Consider the following 17,742-nt stretch of genomic DNA (forward strand, 5'->3'; position numbering starts at 1 on the left):
TGCTGTTCTTTTAAAAGTACAGACACAATACAAAGTTCTCTTTTCATATAAATAAGTGGCACAAGGGCAAAAGGAAAAAGCCTGGTGTTTTCCACTGCCGTCCATTATTATCCACAATTTATAGTCATTGTTTCTAACGTCCAAACCATGAGTGTTTAGCGTGTGCCAGCAGATTTGTTTGGGGAAACAGGATCCATGTTGCGTGGAGAAGGCCAATGCAAATGGAGCTCAGTTCTGTGTAAATAAATGGCCACAATCAAGCAGGTGTGCGCCGTAAACCCCAAGACAGAGCCAAACTTTGACTTTCTCAGCACGCTATTTTTCTCCTGCAGACTTTTTTTATTTAGTGCATTGTTGCAATTGTAAGGTACAGTATAAAGAGCAGCGGCGATCAAAGATAATGAGCAAACAGCATCTGAATCAGATTATTTGCGCTGCTGGCAACATGCTGAAATGAAAGTCATACGGCTATTGAAACATGCCTCGTTAATGTGCTGCGTGCATTTTTCACGAGCTCATTATCGGCCCTGACAGTTTGCATTACTGCGCTTCATATGACCGCAAAGAAAAAGACCAGCGCTGTTTGTGTCTTTCATTTGCGCCTGAAAATAAACATGCATGATAAATGACTTGAGAACATTAGCGTCGTCCCACAAGGTCCTTTTAAAAGCATCTGGTCCAAACCACGATATCGCTTCAATAGTCCGTGACACTTTGAACATCCTTTCTGGGAGACCCTCTCTTTCAAATCCCACTCATCACAAATATTATCCAGTTGTTTTGGGTATTGTCACCGGTAATCCTCCCGTCTCAGACTTGGCAGCGCTGCGCTCGCATCTGGCTTTTAGCATTAGACTGCATGAAGAGAAATGCAAGCACTTAGGCTACATTCAAACTGCAGACAAATATGGCCCAGATCAGATTTTTTATTTAGTTATTTTTTTGTTTATATCTGAATAAAATGTGTTTTTGTGATGACCGTGTGAACGGCACAGATTGCATGGAATCTGATCTTTTCCAATTTGTTCCACTTTTGTACGTGAAATTTTTTCGAAGGAGATCTGACTGCAGAGTTTTGCTGGAATTCATGCAGCATAACATGCATAGCAGCCTTTTTTGAACATGCATCATCATTCTGCACTGGCACATACTACAGATGTCTTCTTATTATTAAGTTTCAGACATTGATATACACATTAATACTGACAAAACAATCATTTATCATTCATAAAATACCGTGCTGTAGTCTGGGAAGTTGCACTGGGTTAACACTTTTACATTTAAGTACAGCAGTTTTTTTTACCTTTTAAGAACAGTAGCCTACCATTTTTAATGAACTTATAAAAGCACATGTTAATTTAAATATTAAGGTTTTATTTTCTTTGTTTGTCTTTTTACATATAAGCATAGTACAGTGTTAATGTTCAAACTATTTATAATGTTTAAAGTGGCTGATAATTAAACAAATTCTTAATAATAGTAGTTAATCTGCCACATTTTTAAACTATGCAGAGCTGTTGCTGCTTTACTGGGCCTACTTCGCTATGTATTTTAATACTGGTTATTATTGTGGTACTTGAAGAGACTTTTTTTTTTTTTTTGAGCTGGTACTTGATAAAAAAAAGTTTGAGAATCACTGCATTATAGGCTTAAATTTTAAAGAGAAATAACAGATGAACTAAGACTGCAGTCAGATCATGAAGCAGATCAATGTTGATCTTTCTTTCGAGGTGTCAGTGCGGAAATGAACAAAGCAATAGGTCTAATATAAAATATTATAAGATTAACATATGGAAAAACCATCAGATGATGATTTCTGTCAATTTTCCTTACGAATAAACAGCACTCTGTAATATTTCAGCATGCTTTCACTGTCATATTCGACAGGAACCGCACATCCACTGGTATGAATGACATCCCGTCCTACCCAAAATTATCTTTTCATATACAGCTGCATGTGTGTGTATATATGTATATATGTATATATATATATATATATATATGTATATATGTATGTATATATATATATATATATATATGTATATATGTATGTATATATATATATATATATATATATATATATATATATATATATATATATATACACACACACACACACACACACACACACACACACACACACACACACACACACACACACACACACACAGTATATGGCTATTACATAACCATAATACAGTGTGATTTAACCTAGTTTGTTGGATCGTTTTGCTTTCTTACTACAATCGATCCACTTCAGAGTTCGTTACAATCAAGCCAATACCAGCTCATTCAGGAGATCTCGGGCCAATGGCACAAATCTGAGCACAATTGCGGGTTTTACATATACCAAACGAACCGTATTAACTGGAAGAGAGAGATTTTGAAACAAATGTCAAATCTGAGGTAAATTGTACATTATTGCTCTTTAATATTATGTCAAGCACCATTGCAGGTTTTTTTGCAAAATTCATTGTAGGTCATGGAAATTAGCTTTTGAGTCAATGAAACTTGAATTGAATGAAGAATTTGGCATTTGTCCGTGAATGGGAAACTTTTAAGCATAATTTGACAATATCCTTTATTTGCATCCCAGCAGGCACACAACATTAATACTAGATTAGATTTAGGTCGTGACGTCAGCTGACCCAAAGTTCAATGTTTATCCAGCATTTAAGCACACACGCACACTTACGCACATACCAGTACCTGACTATATTGTTGTTGTTTTTGTTTTGTTGCTTTGTATTTGTTATTTGTTGATGGTTTCTTGTATTTGTATGATTTTTGCATATTCTAATAAAAAAATAAATAGAAAAAAAAGACAACTTTATTTTGATGTCCAATAATAACGTCAAATGACGTTGATATTTGATTGATTGTGTTGGAAATTGACAAAATCAAACATCGAGCCAACATCTTAAACTAACGTCGTATTGATGTTAAATACTGACAAATCCAATGTCTGATAGACGTCATAGTAGTAACGTCCACACAACTTCGAGCTGGAACATTAGCGTTGACATTTGGTTCATTTTAGTTTGTATGTTGGTCATTGGCCTATTCTTGGGTTCTGATGTCAACCCGATTTCACAACATCACAGCTCATCATCACAGGGATCATGTACATTGAGTAACTGAAATGTTTCTGCTGCGTCTTTTGTCTCTGTGGGTCAGTTTAGGGCCAGGATTAGTGCATTCTGGAAAATCAGATTTTGCTCATATTTAAAACAAGAATGTTTCTTTTCCTCCTGTAATTTTAGGGCCGTGGTGGACGGGGCTCCATCTTTGTGTGGGCTTCGGGGAACGGTGGCCGCATGAAGGACAGCTGCAATTGCGACGGCTACACCAATAGCATCTACACTCTGTCCATCAGCAGCAGTACGCAAAACGGCAACGTGCCCTGGTACAGCGAGGCCTGCTCATCCACCCTCGCCTCAACCTACAGCAGCGGAGGCGTCAATGAGAAACAGATTGTGAGTCCCTCTTTCTCTCTCTCTCTCTTTCCGCCTCCAGAAAATCAGCAACAGTTATCCTTTAATTGAAGAAGTGGCGTAGCGAATCGATTCCAAAAATAAAGGAGATCAGAAGATAAACTGCCAAGCCAATTCATGGAAAAAATACTGCAACGGCTTTAAAGTTCTTCTAAGCTTTTTGGCTGTCAATGAGTGTTGTGGTCACTAGTGAGGGTGGAAGATACTGGAAATGTTTTTCTTCATTGTGGCCCTTCAAGTGCTTGAAGCTTCAAAAAGCGTAACCTTTCATGCATGGCTCGGTTAAATCTTTGTGTTTGTCAACAAATCAAAAAAGACTTAACAGAGTTCTGTTGGTCTTGTCTATGAAACTTGATCTTTACTTTGTGTTTTCTATTGGATTCAAATCAGGTGATTGGCTGGGCCATTCTACAGCTTGATTTTCTTACCCTGAAAGCATTTAAGAGTTTCCTTGGCTCTGTTTTGGATCAGTGTCTTGCTGAAATGTCCACCCTGGTTTCATCTTCATCCTCCTGCTAATTTAGATGTTGGACTGAAGCAGCTAATATTCATTTACAATAAGGAAGAGCAGAGGGTTGCTGAAGAACTACTGAGAGACTTCAGCTGCTGTCTGGGCTTTCACCACCTTTCTAAACCTTCCTTTCTTCATGTGTTCACCCTGTGCCATTTCATTTGATTATACATAACTTGATTTGGAAACTAATTGGTTTTGTTACTATCAACATCCAGGAAAATTTAAAAGGCAACGCCACGTTTAGATGTATGTTTTCTTAGAAAAATGGTGATGTGTTTAATACTTATTTTCCCCACTGTATGTTGGTTCATGCTATAGACTTCCATCCAGTATTTAAATTATACTTCATATACCATCCAATTCTGTATTTCTAAAGCAGTTCGTACACAATTTTCATCATGACTACCTGTAGTATGAAGTGGGAAGGTTTATTGGTTTTTGTTTTTTTCTTTGTTTTTAAAGAACACAAGTTATTTTCCCCTGATGTCGAGATGAAAACATTATCATCATGCAATAATTGTGATATTAATGTTGCAATATCGTTGATGGAAATAGATGAAAATAAAATGTAAATTCAATCATTGCAATCATGATTTTGAGCAAATATATATTTTCTCTGAATACCACACATCCTCTTAATTTGTACTTTTTCCTGTTTATTGATTAAACATCTCTTTAAATTAAGAGACAACATCTCCCTGCTATGGACAAGTTTTTACGGAAATCCATGTTTTAGGTATATTATGTTAAGAAACCCTAGAGCTTGTCCTAAATGAGTTATGGGATTTCTAGGTCTTCTATGTTGGAAATAGAAAGTGTAGATCATATATTTAAAAAAGAACATGCATGTAGATCAGATCAAATGTTAAGAAATGAAGAGGTGTCCAGCTAAACAGGCAGATGTTGATGGACTCTGATCCCTCATGTTTTGGATATTTTAAAACCCATTGGGATAAAGAAGTGCTTTAGACACAATTGAGATTACTTTATACACAGAATCTTCTAGATGTATTGAGGATAGCCTGAAAACCTGCCGATTTCACACTCCTTTCCTTTGGCTTTTTCCCTTCTTTATCAGAGTTTACCACAGCAGAATGATCAATGACATACAAGTTATATGTGTGTATGTGTTTTATACATACAGTACATGCACACACAGACAGAGGAGCATATATATATATATATATATATATATATATATATATATATATATATATATATATATATATATATATATATATATATATATATATATATATATATATATATATATATAATGATATATGATTAGTTTTTTTGTCAATTTAGATTTTTTAAGAAATCAATCAAGTGATAAAACATGTGGGATAGACTAAAAAGTTTAAAAGCTTAAAAGAGGCTTTGTTGTTTATTTTGATACATAATATGCTCATATATTTGTAGCAGAAAGTATTCTGAAAGCTGTAAAACTCAGTTAAAATCATACAAAATGCTGCCAGTGACTGGCAACTAAAAAAAAAAAAAAAACTAACGCTGATAGTGAAAGAGGTAAAGGGATACAGTTCACCCAAAAATGAAAAATGACTCAATATTTACTGTCCCTCTAGTGCAGGGGTGCCCAAACTTGGTCCTGAACACCGGTGTCCTGCATTGTTTAGCTCCATCTTGCCTCAACACACCTGCCAGGACATTTCTAACAAGCCTACTTGTATAGCTTGCCCAGGTGTGTCTGATCTGGGTTGGATCTAAACTATGCACGGCACCGGCCCTCCAGGACCGAGTTTGGGCACCCCTGCTCTATTGTTTCTTTCTTCTGTTGAACATTAAAGATGATATTTTGACACAACGCCCTTTAACCATTGACTTCCATAGTAGGATGAACCAATACTATGGCAGTTAAAGGTCACAGGTTTCCAGCATTTTTCAAAATATCTTCTTTTGTGTTCAACAGAAGAAAGACATTTGGGTTTGGAACAATTAAAGGGAAAGTAAATGATGAGAGAATCTTCAGTTTTGGGTAAAGTGTGATGAAGTAAGATGTAAATAAAAGTACATTTTCTTGACTTTTTTATTGACCCCAGAACAGAAGCACTCAAAAATGCTTTAGCAACCACAACAACACTCTGGTGCAATGCTGATGAGATTTGTCTGGGCAAACAACCTTAATAAAATGTTTAACTCCATTTTCAAAAACACACACACACACACACACACACACACACACACACACACACACACACACACACACACACATCCCTGTGATTCAAAACAACAACCTCTCTCTGTCATAGCGTGACATTTATTTTTCTTTTGTGTCATTCGGTATTTGTTTCTTCACCCGGCTCAGTGCCGTCCCAGGCGCACACCCAAGCATTGTTCCTCTAACCGCCTGTGCCTGACTGAGTCATCCATTGTCCCGCATTCAAGAAGACACAGACACCAGTGTTTACAATAGTGGTGTGCTTTTTTTTAAAGGACAGCAGCCTGATAACCTGCTGTTCCCCCCTCCCTGCAGCAGACTCCACCAGGCCATTTCCCTCTCCTGTGGTCTCCCAGGATCCATTCTTAAGTGTGCAATTGCCGAAATGGCCTGTCATCGCTCCTGTCATTCAGCCTGTCTGCCAGTTTTAGCAATTAGTCTCACACAAGGAGACCTGTCGCAGTCAGTGCACATCCTACCATGCCTGACTTTTTAAGTGTCACCCGTCAAGCCTTTTATGTTTGCATTTGTCTAGCATTGTCTTTGCTCTGTCGGTCTGACCTCCGGGGCTAAAAGATGATGGGCTTTCCTTCTTTTATACCCGCATTTAAATGAACCGCCTAACAGGCAGGAGATTAACAGCAGGTTTTATAGAGTGTTTACATTTTTTTTCTGAGGGATATTTGAAGGCTGCTCCTTGATGCACAAGTTGTTGCTAAGGCATTGATATTCTGTTGCTAGGGTGTTCTGGGTGGTTGCTTTTTTTGACCCAAGTGGAAAGAAGCTCCAATTCCCAAGTCAGTATGGAATTGTGGTGCATAGTCTGTTGGATTTTTTTTTTTACACCCAATTTGTTCACCGGGCAAAACTGTAAATCATATCAGTTTGGAAAGTAATAGCAGACCGCTTCTCAACAACTTGCATGATTTGAGGTGTCAGTCATATTTGTAGCATGAATAGATCAGGACTGGTGGCGTATAAAATGGGTTTTATTTGAATTATTTATTATAAATGTTATTAATAAAAAGCGATAATAGCATTTTAATAATTATTAATCATTTTAATAGAATTTTAATAATTAATAGTATTAACACTGATAAATGAAGATATTTATTTTAAAAGAAGATCAGTCTCTTCTCCCTCATTCACACTAGCAGCGACTGTGGTTGGCGATCTGCTGCAAACGGAAGTTCTGTGTAGGTCTACACTACCTGACAAAAGTCTTGCTGCCTATCAAAGTTTTTGAAACAACAAATAACAACTTCTAGTTGATCAATTATTATCAGAAGTGGCTTATCTGAAAGGCAAATGCCTTTAGATTACATTTATTTTACTCTAATAAAATATGATCATGGCTTGATTTTTAATTATTTAATTAGGACAGTAAGGTCTAATTAAGGTCTCTGAAAATAAGGTATTGTTTAGAATATAAAGTCATGCTGCAGTGGAAAAATAATGAAAATTGTGTATGACTCCCATGAGCTTGGAGGACTGCATCCATACATCTCTGCTATGACTCGAATAACTTATTAATAAAGTCATCTGGAATGGCAAAGAAAGCATTCTTGCAGGACTCTCAGAGTTCATCAAGATTATTTGGATTCATCTTCAATGCCTCCTCCTTCATCTTACCCCAGACATGCTCAATAATGTTCATGTCTGGTGATTGGGCTGGCCATTTCTGGAGCACCTTGACCTTCTTTGCTTTCAGGAACTTTGATGTGGAGGCTGAAGTATGATAAGGAGCGCTATCCTGCTGAAGAATTCGCCCTCTCTTGTGGTTTGTAATGTAATGGGCAGCTCAAATGTCTTGATACCTCAGGCTGTTGATGTTGCCATCCACTCTGCTGATCTCTCGCACACCCCCAAACTGAATGTACCCCTAAACGATGATGTTTCCTTCACCAAAACTGATTTCTGTGAGAATCGTGCATCCATGCGGGTTACAATAGGTCTTCTGCAGTATTTGTGTTGGTTGTGATGCAGTTCAGCAGATGATTCATCAGAAAAATCTACCTTCTGTCACTTTTTTAAATGATCAACTAGAAGTCAAGTTAATATTTGTTGCTCTTACAACTTGGATTGACGACAAGATTTGACAAGACAAGCTCTTCTGGTGCTCCTATTGACTTTTGCACAATAAAGTTACTCATCATTTACTCATTACTTATTGCATGAAAAATAAAAATACTGTCAATTTAGGACTTCAAACCTCAGAACCTAAAGCTGACCAAATGACTATATTTGATGTGAATCAATTAGCACTCTAAGCCTGCAGCCTGCAGACATGATATTTCTTACAGCTATTTTTAATTATCAACACTTCATCGGTAGTTAATCTCAGCTGCCTTGATTGAAAATAAGGTGTTAAGTTAATTTTTTAAAAAAGTACAATTTAGGGATAGACTTCCATAAATGAAATCTGTCATCGTTTTGCTCAGCTTTGACTTGTTCAAACTTTTTTCCTCTGTTGAACACAAAATAATGTTTTAAAGAAAGCTGGAAACCTGTAACCATTGACTTCCATAGTATTCCATAGTATTCCAGTAAAATACTGGATTTCGGTACCAATTGATACTGAAAAAAAAAAAAAACATCTATTTCCTGTTAACATTTGAGTGCTGTTCAGCTCGTTCTTAAACAGCGCTGATTTGCCATTGTGTTCACATGCTCAACAGAAATGGCCGTGAAGGTCTTCAGTTCAACAAACTCACCACTGTTTACTGAGTTTAACCATTTTACATTTACATTTACATTTAGTCATTTAGCAGACGCTTTTATCCAAAGCGACTTACAAATGAGGACAAGGAAGCAATTTACACAACTAAGAGCAACAATGAATAAGTACTAAAGGCAAGTTTCAGGTCTGTAAAGTCTAAGAAGGGAAGTGTTAGTAGTTTTTTTTTTTTTTTTTTTTGTACAGTTAGTTAGTGTGATATTCAAAGAGGCAATTGCAGATTAGGAAGTGAAGTGGAGACTAAATAGTTGAGTTTTTAGTCGTTTCTTGAAAATAGCGAGTGACTCTGCTGTTCTGATGCAGTTAGGGAGTTCATTCCACCAACTGGGCAGATTGAGCGTGAGCGTTCGCGAAAGTGATTTTTTCCCTCTTTGGGATGGAACCACGAGGCGACGTTCATTCACAGAACGCAAGTTTCTGGAGGGCACATAGATCTGCAGAAGTGAGTGCAGATAAGAAGGTGCTAGGCCAGAAGTCACTTTGTAGGCAAACATCAGAGTTTTGAATTTGATGCGAGCAGCAACTGGCAGCCAGTGCAAACGGACTAGCAGCGGAGTGACATGTGCTCGTTTAGGTTCATTGAAGACAACTCGTGCTGCTGCATTCTGGAGCAGTTGAAGAGGCTTGATAGAGTTAGCTGGAAGCCCAGCTAGTAGAGAGTTGCAGTAATCCAGTTTGGAGAGAACAAGAGCTTGAACAAGGAGTTGAGCTGCATGTTCAGATAAGAAGGGTCGGATCTTTCTGATGTTATAGAGTGCAAATCTGCACGATCGAGCAGTTCTAGAAATGTGGTCAGAGAAGTTTAGTTGGTCATCAATTGTTACTCCAAGGCTTTTCACCATTTTGGATGCAGTAATGGTTGCCCCATCCATCTGGATTGAAAAGTTATGGTGTAGAGTCGGGTTGGCAGAAACTACAAGCATTTCCGTTTTTGCGAGGTTCAGCTGAAGATGATGATCTTTCATCCAGTGTGAAATATCCAACAGGCAGGCTGAGATACGAGCTGGAACCGAGGGATCATCAGGATGAAAAGAGAGGTATAGCTGGGTATCATCAGCATAGCAGTGGTAGGAGAATCCATGTCTCTGGATGACTGGTCCTAGAGATGATGTGTAGATGGAGAAGAGAAGTGGCTCAAGAACAGAGCCTTGAGGTACCCCAGTGTTTAGATGCTGTAGGTTGGACACCTCTCCCCTCCAAGACACCCTGAATGACCTGTCAGAGAGGTAAGATCTGAACCATTGTATAACAGTGCCCGCAACGCCCAGTGACTCAAGCGTAGATAGCAGGATCTGGTGGTTGACAGTGTCAAAAGCAGCTGACAAGTCCAGCAAAATGAGGACTGATGATTTAGAGTCTGCTTTAGCCAGTCTGAGATCCTCCACGACCGAGAGCAGGGCAGTCTCAGTTGAGTGGCCTTTCTTAAAGCCGGATTGCTTGTTGTCCATGAGATTGTTTTGAGTAAGAAAGTCCAGGACTTGATTGAACACTACTTTCTCCAGAATCTTGGCCATGAATGGAAGCAGGGATACTGGTCTGTAGTTTTCAAGTAGCGTATGGTCCAGGTTGGGTTTCTTTAGCAGTGGGGTTACCCTAGCCTGCTTAAATGTAGTGGGGAATAAACCAGAGTCAAGAGATGTGTTAATTATGTGAGTCAGTGTTGGTATGACTGCAGGAGAGATGGCTTGCAAGAGATGAGAGGGAATGGGATCGAGTGGACAGGTGGTTGCATGGCTACAGATACAGGGACACTGGAGCGTTTCAAATTCATGTCAATCACCTGGTTTATCTACTGTATTAGCTGACATACGAGTGATCCGTTGATGAATTGTGGCCTTCATGGTCATTTCTGTTGAGCACTAGAACACAATTGCAAATCAGTGCTGTTCAAGAACACACTCAACAGCACTCAAATGTTAACAGGAAATGGACGTTTTTTTTTTTTAAATTTCAGTACTGAATTGCAGGATTGTGACAACACTATGCTAGTAGTTGGCATCCATTGACTTCCATAGTGTTTTTTCCCCTACTATAAAAGTCAATGGGTGTCAGCAAACCAGCATTCTTCATACAGGTCTAAAACCACATGCGGGAGAGTAAATGATGCGATAATGTTATTGTTGCGTGAACTGTCCTTTAAACTGAGCTTTCCCCTTGTAAATATTTCATCTGACATACTGAAACAATTAAGTTAAAAGTTAAAATTTTGATGTGAAAACGACAGCTTTTCCTAGGCCCAATCCCAATTCTACTCCTGAAGCGCTACATAGCCCTCGAAACAGAAATTTTCCAGGACCACATTTGAAATCAAGGAGTATGAACATTTGTACACCAGCTACAATGACAACATTGCTGCACACGCGAGTCAGGAGATACACAAATGAGTTTTTTTTTTTTTTGCCATTATTAAGAATTTTTATAAGCAAGCATGTTTTAATATATTCATAACAGCGTTCGTGTTTTATAGTTATACTTTTTTTTTTTATTGTAAAAAAAAAATGCTAAATTTGGCTATCTATAATCCATAATATCAAACTCCTGTATAGTAGTCCCACAACATACCTTCACATCTGTCACTCGATGACACTGGAATACCCTGTCAGAAAAGCCCAGTGGCTGTTAATGAGCTTTTTACAGTGTCTGGTACAGCGCTAATGTTGCTTTCTTGTGTTTACGCAGATGAATATCGCCACGGTGTATATTCACAGTACAGTTATGAGCTTATTGCCACATTATATCTTTATGATAACATGATATCATTCCCTTTGGTGATTTCCTGAAGATAAATGTAACTGGAATAACTACAGCAGTTTCATCGTTGGTCTTGACGAGGTGGTGATGGTGTTTTAGTGCTGTCCCATTTCCTCAGAGTAAATTTGAAGCTCTTCACACTCCGTTTCAAGGGCCATGAGGAACGGTTAAAAAAAGAGAATTGGGATTGGGCCTTAATATCTAATTATTTATCTAAATTCAACAAAGCTGATTTAAGTTTCAAGTGATTTTATTACAATAATGTGATCATTCCTCTAATATCATGAGCAATGTGAAACATCCAACTCTACTTGTGCTTTCAGGTCACTACAGACCTCAGGCAGAAGTGCACAGACTCCCACACCGGCACCTCGGCTTCAGCCCCTCTGGCAGCAGGAATCATCGCCCTCGCCCTGGAGGCCAAGTAAGTCGTCCAGAGCTCGGTCTGTCCTGTCCTGTTCTGAAGCGAGGTCATCTTTCTTTATCAGCGCTTTTTGAGTCACCCGAGGCTTTCTAAAAAGACAACCCTAGACTAGAGTTAACCTTCAGATTCTCATTCGGAGCAAACGCATGCATTGAGCTGCATTTTCATTTGTATCTTCCTAAATTAATTCTCCAGCAACACCATAACCTTTATGACTCTACCTGTAGCCATCCGCGACCTTTATTAAAGGGCAAGAGAGATTATCTTGGAAAGCCGTGAAGCATGCGAGCGGTTTTTGTGTTTTGTTCCTCACATTTGAAGGCCACTGACGCTTTTTTTTCTTTCCTCCATAGTAAAAATCTAACCTGGAGGGACATGCAGCATCTGGTTGTGAGGACGTCCAACCCTGCCCACCTCACCACCAATGACTGGAAGATAAATGGAGTGGGTCGGCGAGGTAAAAACCCATCTCGATCATTTCACAGCTCCATTCTTTTTTTTCCCTCCGTCTGCTTTTTCTTTCCACTTCTCAGATACTTGAACGTTTTGTGGCGCGATCGATAGTGTTATCGTTGGACGCACCAATCAGCAAACGGCTCCGGATCTCTTAAAGATCTCAACCTCATTAATTCAGCTCTTATTATGTCAGTCTTTTAAAAGTGCCTCTATTGTTACTTTCAACAGTATTGATTTTTTTTTTTCTCCTACAGTAAGCCATTCTTATGGATATGGTCTGCTGGACGCTGGGGCCATTGTAGCCTTAGCAAAGAACTGGACAAATGTGGGACCTCAGCATAAATGTGTCCTTTCCCTGGTGTCTGAGCCCAGGTAGGTTAAAACACTCCTTAGTTGATGAGTCTTTTAAAGGGATTAGTTCAACTACATGTCATTTTATGCGTCCATGTTAGACTGAATGTCAATTCTGTGGCTTTCTATATAATGAATCCTTTTCGTGAGCAGAGACTGCCAATGTTAATACACAAAGATGTAAACATATAAACTCCATTATTAAAGATGGCCACTTTATTAGGTACACCTGTCCAACTGCACAAATTTCTAATCAGCCAATCACATGGCAGCAACTCAATGCATTTAGGCATGTAGACATGGTCAAGACGATCCGCTGCAGTTCAAACCGAGCATCAGAATAGGGAAAAAGGGTGACTTTAAACGTGACAGTGGGCTGGTCTGAGTATTTCAGTAACTGCTGATCTACTATGATTTTCAAGCACAATCATCTCTAGGGTTTACAGAGAATGGTCCGAAAAAGAGAAAATATCCAGTGAGCGGCAGTTCTGTGGGCGCAAATGCCTTGTTGATGCCAGAGGTCAGAGGAGAATGGCCAGACTGGTTTGAGCTGATAGAAAGACAATAGTAACTCAAATAACCACTCGTTACAACCGAGGTATGCAGAAGAGCATCTCTGAACTCTCAACATTTCAAACCTTCAGGCGGATGATGCACAAGCAGCAGAAGAGCACACCAGGTGCCACTCCTGTCAGCTAAGAACAGGAGGCTAAGGCTAAAATTTGCACTGGCTCACCAAAATTGAACAATAGAAGATTGCAAAAATGTTGCCTGCTCTGAGTCTTGATTTTTGCTACAACACTCAAAGATGGTTGGGGCAAGAACTTGGCGTCAACAACATGAAAGCATAGATCTATCCTGCCTTGTATCAATCGTTCAGGCTAGTGGTGGAGTAATTGTGTTTGGGATATTTTCTTGGCACACTTTGGACGCATTACTACCAATTGAGCACTGTGTTAACGTCACAGCCCACCTGAGTATTGTTGCTGACCATGTCCATCCCTTTATGACCACAGTGTACACATCTTCTGATGGCTACTTCCAGCAGGATAACGCACCATAACAAAGTGCGAATCAGACTCAGACTGGTTTCTTGAACCTGCCAATGAGTTCACTGTACTCTAATGGCCTCCACAGTCACCAGATTTCAATCCAATAGAGCATCTTTGGGATGTGGTGGAACGGGAGATTTGTATCATGAATGCGCAGCCAACAAATCTACAGCAACTGCGTGATGCTATCATGTCAATATAGACCAAAATCTCTGTGGAATATTTCCAGTACCTTATTGAACCTATCCTACGAAGGATTTAGGCTGTTCTGAAGGCAAAAATGTGCAAAACAGTGATATCGCATAAATGTATTCAAAATAAATGCTCTGTTTTTATCCAATGAGTCAAAGAGAACAAAATCGTCACTTCCTGGTCATTTATTTCTGATAATTTAATTTACTTTATACAAATACTATTTATTTTTTCAGTTTGTTTTTAGTATTCATTGATGATTATAAAACTCAACATATTTTGCATCCTTCAACAGATATGTTTACATCTAAAGATGTGATTTAAATTTATGTGCAAAACAGAAACATCACATAAAAGTATAAAAATAAATTCACCATCCAAGGAGTCTAAGAGAACAAAATCACTTCCTGATCATTTAATTCATCCTTGATAAGTTATTTGTTAGTTGTTGTTTTTTTTGAATAGTACAGTACAAACATTCTGCAAAACGTCTTTTGAGTTCCACAAGAGGGAGTGAGTCGTACAGCTTTGGAACCACATAAAGGCGACTAAATAATAACAGACTTTTAGTTTTGGTGTGACCTGAACCCTCGGTCCTAAATTAAACTTTAGCCCTAATTGATTCTTCACTAACATGTGGCATGCTGAGGTTTTGTAGTGCACGCGACTGCCATCAAATTTTAAATGACGTGCTGCTAAAAAAAGGTCACTGAGTGCAAGAGGGACCAGGAATAAAAAACGAGGCAGGAGCAAAACACGACTTTTGATGGTCTATCACATTTAAATTTAGAGCCGCACACATCTTGAGTGATGCTTCAGCGCATGAGGGATCTCAGCTGCCTGCAGAGCATGTTTACAGGAAGTAATGACTTGCAGATAAGCTCGTTACGTCCACGTTCGTCACACTTCCATCACCGCAAGACATCCTGGAAGCCAATATGGACCCTCAAAGTGCTTCTCCTTCAATCTCGTCCCTTTAAAAATGCACCCTCTTTTTATCCCATCCTTTATGGTTCACCAGACATTACGGAAAGATCAAGGGGGTTTGAGGAGCAAAGCCCAATTTAACATGCCGGTTGCAGAAATCACAGAGCCAAGTGATTATGGCTGCCTCGCTTCGCCTCTGCCATGCATTTCTTTCTTTTTTTTTTTTCTTTCACTTGCAGCATCACTGAGTTGAAGTACAGCTCCTGGTACGCTTCATTCCTCATGGAGTTGTTGGTGGCTGTAGGCTGTTGTTGTGTCTCTTGATTTAAGCTCTTCTTCCAGAGTAACCATGCCTCTGGTGAGCAGGGACGGGTCGCTTTAAGCTCCTTACGGGATTGGGTTTTAGACTTCCAAAAGCCCTACCGTCTCTTTCAGCGGTCATCGCTGGCACACTTAACCTTGCTCAAGATTTCTGATGAACAATATATTAGTTTTTACTGATGTTATCATAAGCGATCATTCAAAAATTTCTAGTTAAAATACAGAAAAAGAAAAGGTATTATTTTGAAATTGCGAGTCATTGTTTTCTGTGCACTTTTAGTGCTCTTTGATTATAAAGTTCAACATGTTTTTCAATTGCCTTGTTTCCATCCAAAGATGCAAAATAAATTTAGGAACAAAATCGGAATATTGCATAAAAGAATAATGCAGTGTTTCCATCAATGACTCAAGGGGGGCTCTTTTTTAACGGTCTAGGCGCAAAGTCTAAAGCGCATGGTGCAAAAGCATTAAGGGCATGTCCGAATTCAATTTTGTTTTTTTTAAGGATTTAAAAATACGATCTGCACCCCGGCGCATGGTCTAACAGGGTTGTGCTTATTCTCTTGATGAATTATTTTATTTATAAATTTTTTTTGTTCAGTTTATTTGTTTACAGGGTCAATGCACATTAATAAACATGACTGTAAAATGTGCCAGAATTATGCCAAGAATGGCTATTTTTCATCTGTAGACCCCTTACAGAATGTTAAAAAGTCACACCTAAAATAGAAGCACAGCATAAAACACACTTTCATATATTAATTACATTTTGAAAAGTATAAAACAAAAACAGACTGACGGCAGCAGAAGAGGACAAAAAAGCCAAAGACGAACAGTACAAAGAAGTGTCAAGAATAAGTTATGAGTGTGTTTTGAGCATAAATCAATCAAAGTCTGAATCAAAGTTTTGTTTAAGCGCAAAGATTTATTTCAAAACTATTTCTAAATTCAGTTCTAATTTCCAGTAAACGAATAAATGAACAATACTAACAAAGTGTGGTCAAAAAAATATAAGATATAAGAGTTGTATCCACGTACACGTCCAATTCTTATGACCCATATGGTGATGCATATGTCTCCAAAAAACGACAGGGGGAAAAATCAAAACTTTAATTATTTAAAACGATTATAAATATGCATATAATAAATAATGCCACTTCAACTAATAATATTATAATAATGCAAGCATCTCGAGGTAAAGAAGTCTTGGAGGTAATTTATTTATTTATTTTTTGTATTTATGTAAAAAAAAAAAAAAATTGTAACATTGTAATTCTTTAAATTTTTTCATATGTAAAGATATTTCTGTATTGCTTATATGATGTGTAAGCATTTGGACCTGCGTAGGCACGTAACTAACACGCTCTCTGCGCTGGACTTTAGAGCAGCTTTGAGTTGGTCAATGGTGCGGTCTATTTCAGTTCCTCAAAATAGCAATGTGCCAATGTACCTTAACTAGTGGTAGGCCGTTATCGGCATTATTGTGCTGCGTTAACATGAGACTCCTATTGGGCAATTAATAAAATATCGCCGTTAATGTATTCTCAAAGTTGGGTTGGGAGCGGGGCCTTTTCTACGCAAGCTATGATGACTTTCACTTTCACCTGACCGGTGAGCCGTCTGACAAAAAAGTGCCCTTCTGAATCAAATCAGCAGGATGCCCTTCTGAATCTTTCACTTACTTCGAAGACACTACTGACTACACTTACATGGACATCTGTAATCTAGTTATTTGCCTTAATATACAATTATATAATTAAGGTGTTTACATGAAGTGCTTTCATGTAAGAGTTTGCTGTAATTTTGGGTGATTTTAAACTGCAGTTCGGCAGTTTAACTTTCACTCATGAACATTTCATTCATGCCCCCGTGACAAACTGGGGGTATTAGACGCAAATAAGGAGTAAGGACTGGTGGAAGAGTGTTATGAAATTTTGTGTTATGAAACTTTGAGCTGTTGCATGACTCGCACCTCTCAAAAAAAATAAAAAATAAATAAAACAAGACAACGCGTAGCGCAAGCTCTGTGATTGATCAGCTTGATAGTGCTGATGAAAGTGAGCAGTGTGGAGCGCAACGCAAAGTAGGGGTCACGCCGATCGCTCAACACAGAAGTATAAATCAGCTAGCCTGAGGATGATTTCTACTTCTGTGTCCACTTTTGCAGCCACATCTGATCTCTAGTCAAGTAAGGTGATAAACCCATTCTTGTGCCTTACTTTGCACTACATTGATGATGATTAGAAGCTGCGCCAGAGATGCCTTAAGACAGCATCATTTCCATAACATTGAAATTATTATTAACATTAAAATATTTGTTTACAGAAGTTAGTTTTAGGCAATG

The 17,742-nt window shown here is 38.4% G+C and overlaps 1 protein-coding gene across 5 annotated transcripts in view; it reads left to right on the forward strand.

Moving 5' to 3' along the window:
- The window catches only part of furina (furin (paired basic amino acid cleaving enzyme) a), a 218,928-nt gene that overhangs the window by 178,827 nt on the left and 22,359 nt on the right, over positions 1–17,742 (forward strand). For all 5 annotated transcript variants that reach the window (XR_015494861.1, XR_015494862.1, XM_087259703.1 and 2 more), the window contains 4 exon segments: positions 3,264–3,476; positions 11,999–12,099; positions 12,453–12,556; positions 12,810–12,927. Coding sequence is in view for 3 of the 5 variants with exons in the window: in XM_087259703.1 (XP_087115829.1) it covers positions 3,264–3,476; positions 11,999–12,099; positions 12,453–12,556; positions 12,810–12,927 (536 nt within the window). In the remaining 2 variants the exon portion in view is untranslated.

Source organism: Danio rerio, chromosome 7 (assembly GCF_052040795.2).
Source record: "Danio rerio strain M-AB ecotype USA chromosome 7, GRCz13ab, whole genome shotgun sequence".
NCBI lineage: Eukaryota > Metazoa > Chordata > Actinopteri > Cypriniformes > Danionidae > Danio > Danio rerio.